Genomic DNA, 5,785 nt, shown 5'->3' on the forward strand with positions numbered 1-5,785 from the left:
TACTGTGTCGACCCTATTTGATGTGGCTCATGCATTGCCTTCGTCTGCTGCACGGCCGCCTTCTCCGCTCACTTTCAATTCATGTTGACGAACCTCCCTTCTTTTCAAATCGCTGTCTGTCATCACAGATGACTCCTGCGACACGTGCACCCCGATCAGCTGCGACACTGGCTGTGACAGCAGCTGCTACTGCAACCCTGGCTACTACGGCACAGCCCCATACTGCTCATACTGCGGCACAGGCACATACATGCCCTACTACGGAGCGACGAACTGCTACGCATGCGACAACTGTTCACCCGGTGAATACCGCTCTGGGTGCGGAGGATCAAGCGCAGGCACTTGCCGGGCATGTGCCTCTTGTCCTGCCGGCACCTACCGCTACAAGTGCGGCGGCCAAAACAGCGGATATTGCCGCACGTGCTCGTCAGGGTAAGTTTGATGCTAGGCAACAAGCTCACTCACGCAAGACACATGCTGCCCTGTGGTGTGCAAATATTCGCTTGCGTTGACCATGCATGAATTCGAGAACACTCACTCGGCTGTTGCAATTGCGTTTCCCCTTGCTTTGTAGAACGTACAAATTGGTTGATGGAACAAGCGGCTGCACGTCATGCACCGCTTGTCCATCTTCCACATACGAGACATCGCCATGCACCTCAACCTCAAACCGAGGGTGCACTCGCTTGACAGTGTGCACGGGCAGCCAGTACGAGAAGACTGCTGCGACGGCGACGAGCGACCGTGTGTGCCGCGGGCTGACGACGTGCGGTGCTGGGGAGCAGGAGAAGGTGGCGCCGACGGCGAGCAGCGACCGCGTGTGCGAGGCGTGCCCAGCTGGGACAACGGATGCCAACAGCGACGGCAGCGACGCGTGCGTGACGTGCGGCGGTGGGACGTATGTGCCAGCTGGGTCGACTGGGACTTGCTCGCAGTACGAGTGCAGCGCGGGCACGGCTGACACGGACAGCAACGCTGGGACGGCGTGCGAGGCGTGCGACGGGACGACGACGTACCAGCCGAGCAAGGGCCAGGAGCGGTGCCTGAGTGTGAAGACGTGCGGGGCTGGCGAAGAGGAGACGACGTCGCCGAGTGCGACGCGGAACCGGGTGTGTCAGCCGTGCCAGCTCGGGTCGACGTTCAAGGCGCAGAGCGGACAGAGCACGCGGTGCATTTCTGTGACGACGTGCGGCGCTGGTGAGGAGGAGATTGCTTCGCCGACGCTGTCCACAGATCGGCAGTGCCGCACGTGTGCCAGTGGGACGTTCAAGGCTGCTGCTGGGCAGGGCACGACATGTGTTGCTGTGAGCACGTGTGCTGCTGGCTTTACGGTACGTCACTGTGTAGTGTGTGTGTGTGTGTTTTGACTGACTGTGTGCATGTGTGTGCATATGTGTGCATATGTGTGCATGTGTGTGTGCATGTTTGTGAATGAACTTGGGTTGTACAAGCCGTGCGTGAGTGTGTGCCTGGGTTGTATGTTTGGTTACGATGGCTCACGCGTGGTTGGTGTGATGCGACTGCGATGCAACAATGTGCTTGTGTGTGCGTGTTTGTGTGTGTTTGTAGGAGGATGTTGCTCCGACACCATCGTCTGATCGGGTGTGCGTTGAGTGTGCGCCCGGGACATTTAAGGCGACTGCTGGCGATGGGACGCGTCGTGCGCACAGGACGTGTGAGGACACGGAGTATGAGACGGTTGCGCCGACGAGCTCATCTGACCGGCAGTGCAAAGTGCTGACAGTGTGCCAGGATGATGAGTGGGAGTGGAACGCACCGACAACAACCACGGACAGGGAGTGCCTGCCATGTGGCACATGCGCTGATGGCTTGCTTATTGAAGCTGAGTGCACTGATACGTCGCCAACCAAGTGTGTTGGGTGTGATGAGTGTGCGCCGGGACAATACGTTGCAGTTGGGTGTACATTGGATGATCCCACACAGTGTGCTGACTGCACGACGTGTGGCAGTGATGAGTACCAGATGAAGGGGTGCAACGTGTTGCAAGACACGGAGTGTGCGACGCTGACGACGTGCAGCAGCACGCAGTTTGAGGTTGAGGCGCCGACAGCGACGCGTGACCGCCGGTGCAAGGACCTGACGGCGTGCCAGCCTGGGGAGTACGAGTGCACGGCAGCGACGCTGACGACGGACCGCGAGTGCTGCGGGGTGACGCAGTGTGCGCCGGGCAGCGAGGAGACGTCCGCGCCGACGGCGACGTCTGATCGGGAGTGCCGGCAGTGTGTTGCGGGCACGACAGATGCTGACGGAAGCGGGACGACGCCCTGTGTTGCGTGCAGTGCCGGGCACTATGTGCCGCGCGGACGCACTGGCGGGTGTGCGGCGTTTGAGTGCGCGGCGGGCCACGTGGACCAGGACGAGGATGCTGCGACGGCGTGCAAGTTGTGCGAGGCAGGCGTGAACTATGCCGGGAGCGCTGGGCTGACGAGGTGCACGTCTGTGAGCGAGTGCGGCGCTGGCGAGGAGGAGACGAGCGCGCCGACAGCGTCAACGGACCGGGTGTGCAGCACGTGCGCGTCTGGCAAGTTCAAGGCAACGACTGGGCAGACGCCGTGCGAGGCTGTGTCGACGTGCGAGGAGGACGAGTACGTGTACCGTGCGGCGACTGTGAGCACGGACACGCAGTGCCGAGCGCTGACGGCGTGCAGTGATGAGCAGTATGAGACGCGCGCGCCGACAGTGAACAGCGACCGGGAGTGCACGGGGCTGACGACGTGCGGGAGCGGGGAGTACGAGACGCGTGCGCCGACGGCGACGACGGACCGCAAGTGTGCGAGTGTGACGCAGTGCGACTTGACGCAGTTTGTGGTGTCGAAGCCGACGGCGACAACGGACCGGGACTGCGCTGAGTGCGACCGGTGCGATAGCGGGACGCAGTATGAGACGGCGACGTGCACGGCGACGACGAACAGGGTGTGTGCGGACCTGACGGTGTGTGCGGACACGGAGTACGAGTCTGTTGCCGCGACGGACTCGAGCGACCGCAAGTGCTCGAGCTGCCGGGAATGCACGTCGTCTGAGTATCTTGTGTCTGGGTGCAGCGAGAGCGCGAATGCTGTGTGCAAGGCGTGCACTGAGTGCCCAAGCGGGACGTTTGTGTCGACGGCGTGCACGCCGCTTGCTGATGCCGAGTGCACGGAATGCACGCGGTGCGGGAGCGGGTACTTTGTGCAGTCGCCGTGCACGAGCGAGGCAGACACGACGTGCAAGCGGTGCCGGTCGTGTGCGAGCGGAGAGTATCTGCACACGGCGTGCACGAGCAGCGCTGATGCTGTGTGCCGGAAGGTGAGCACGTGCGATGTGGATGCTGGGTATGAGGTGAAGGCGCCGACGGCGACGACAGACCGGGAGTGCCGGGCGCTGACCACGTGCGATGGTGAGAGCGAGTTTGAGTCTCGTGCACCGACGCTGACGAGCGACCGCGTGTGCAGCAAGCTGACGACGTGCACGAGCAGCCAGTATGAGAAGACTGCTGCGACATCGACGAGCGACCGCGTGTGCAGCAAGCTGACGACGTGCACGAGCAGCCAGTACGAGAAGACTGCTGCGACATCGACGAGCGACCGCATGTGCAGCAAGCTGACGACGTGCACCGAGCAGCCAGTATGAGAAGACTGCTGCGACATCGACGAGCGACCGCGTGTGCAGCAAGCTGACGACGTGCACGAGCAGCCAGTATGAGAAGACTGCTGCGACATCGACGAGCGACCGCATGTGCAGCAAGCTGACGACGTGCACGAGCAGCCAGTACGAGAAGACTGCTGCGACATCGACGAGCGACCGCGTGTGCTGCCGTCATTGTGCTTCTGTGGAGCAGCTGTATAATTGCACAGCAGATCATCCCGGCATTTGTACCTGTGCACCCGGTTGAGTCTCATGCATTTTGAACGGATGTGACTGTTGAAGGATGAGAGGGTTGGTTACAAGTCGTTCTCACGCATTCTCACGCACTCACGCAGAAACTGGTTTGTCCATGTCGTTGCTGTAATTCAGGTTCTTTGAATCCACGGATCCAGGAGAGAACGCAACTACACCCTGTCGTGAGTGTGACCTGTGCCCTCCAGGTTACATTCGTGAGGGGTGCGGTAATTCTACTGCAGGTGTGTGCGTGGGCGTGACATGTGAACCACCACCCGTGATTGATGGCGCAGCGATGGCAGTGGCCAACTCGAGCAGATTCCCGTGCAGTACCTCGTACGCATGTGTCCCCGGGTATCTGCTGCATGGGAAGCACCTGGTGCATTGCCTGGAGAACGGGTCATGGCCGCTGGATACAGTCCCCACGTGCGATCCTGTGAGATGTGAGTTGCTGACTCCTCCAAACCACGGAAGCGTGCAAGTGACCAACGATGGAAGATACCCTTCACAAGCTGTCTTTGCTTGCCAGGAAGACTACGAATTGCGTGGTATAGCCGTGCAGCAATGCGGCGTGGATGGGTCGTGGTCTGGCACAGTTCCACTTTGCCTGCAACTGTGCAAGCACGGCTTCGGGCGTGTCGGCGACACTGGAGACTGTGCTGACATTGATGAATGTGAACGCGGCACTGCACCGTGCCATCGAAATGCAACTTGCATGAACACAATCGGGAGCTTTCAGTGTAGAAACACGACAGGTGGTGTGTGTGTTTACTGTAGGCAAACGCAACAAACAAGAACACAAGGAGAATGAACAAGCACAACAAGCTGCTGCCAAATCAACTCGGGCAGCACGCTCAAACAAACACTAGACAAGTGCACACACAGTCAATGACGCTGTCAAGGCGACATGGGCAGAGTGTGCACGAACACAAACAATCTAAACAATGAGCAGCATGCATACATGCGCGCAGAGCAATGCTAGGCATGGCATGAATGCTTGCAGGCAAGCATGCACAACAGACAACACTTCACAACACTACATGGCACGCAGGCATAGCATTTGCCAAGCATGACGGGCATGCACACACACACACACACACATGGCACACAACTCACGTGTGCAGGGGAAGGAGGAGGAGAGAAGAGGCAGTTGGCACACATGCATGCCAGCAGAGAGGAAGGAATGTTTGCCAACGGAAAAACCACAAAGCAGGTGTTGTTGGCAAACAAGACAAAACCACATGAGAAGGCAAATTAGGAAGGACTCAACACAAAACAGAAACTCACTGACTCTCAACACTCCCCCTCAACTGCCTTCCTCTGCTCCGTCTCAGCCGTCGATGTTCCCACCAGTCGTGGAAGGTGCTGCTCGAAGGTCTGCTTGTCCAGTGCCTTGGTCAGCGCGTCGGCAACCATCTGCGTGCCGGGACAGTACTGCAGCACAATGGTTCCGTCAGCGATGAGCTCCCGCACGAAGTGGTGGCGTACCCGGATGTGCTTCGTGCGCGGCTTGGTGACGTGGTCGTTGCCGATGGCGATGGCCGCCTGGTTATCTGTCAGCATCTTGGTGGCTCCATCCTCGGGCTCGCCGAGGTCCATGAGCAGCTGCCGCAGGAAGACGACGTCCTGCGCTGCTGCGGAGACGGCCATGTACTCGGCCTCGGCGGTGCTCAGCGCAACCGTGGGTTGCAGCCGGCTGCTCCAAGACACAAGACAGCCGTTGATGTAGCAGGTGAAGCCCGTCGTGGAGCGGCCCGTCAGCTGGTCCGTGCCGAAGCTGGCATCGCTGTAGCACACAAGGTCCAGCGGCTGGTCCTTGCGCGTGCCGCTGCGTCGCTTGAAGAGGAGGCCGTGCTCGCTCGTCGCCTTCAGGTACCGCACGACGTGCTGGCTGCCTGCCAGTGGA

General features: G+C 60.0%; 2 protein-coding genes across 2 annotated transcripts in view; one reads left to right on the forward strand and one right to left on the reverse strand.

The window, feature by feature from the left end:
- PTSG_09771 (uncharacterized protein) overlaps window positions 1-3,630 on the forward strand; it is a gene marked incomplete at both ends in the record, with an annotated part of 5,291 nt that extends 1,661 nt beyond the window's left edge. Inside the window, 3 exons of the mRNA XM_004989069.1 lie at window positions 129-432; window positions 575-1,331; window positions 1,570-3,630. Coding sequence (XP_004989126.1) covers window positions 129-432; window positions 575-1,331; window positions 1,570-3,630 — 3,122 coding nt within the window. The remainder of the gene's footprint in view (window positions 1-128; window positions 433-574; window positions 1,332-1,569) is intronic.
- A 1,542-nt stretch (window positions 3,631-5,172) lies between these two features.
- PTSG_12920 (uncharacterized protein) overlaps window positions 5,173-5,785 on the reverse strand; it is a gene marked incomplete at both ends in the record, with an annotated part of 1,293 nt that continues 680 nt past the window's right edge. The window contains one exon of the mRNA XM_004989070.1: window positions 5,173-5,770. Within this exon, the coding sequence (XP_004989127.1) occupies window positions 5,173-5,770 (598 nt within the window). The remainder of the gene's footprint in view (window positions 5,771-5,785) is intronic.

Source organism: Salpingoeca rosetta (genome assembly GCF_000188695.1).
Source record: "Salpingoeca rosetta unplaced genomic scaffold supercont1.31, whole genome shotgun sequence".
NCBI lineage: Eukaryota > Choanoflagellata > Craspedida > Salpingoecidae > Salpingoeca > Salpingoeca rosetta.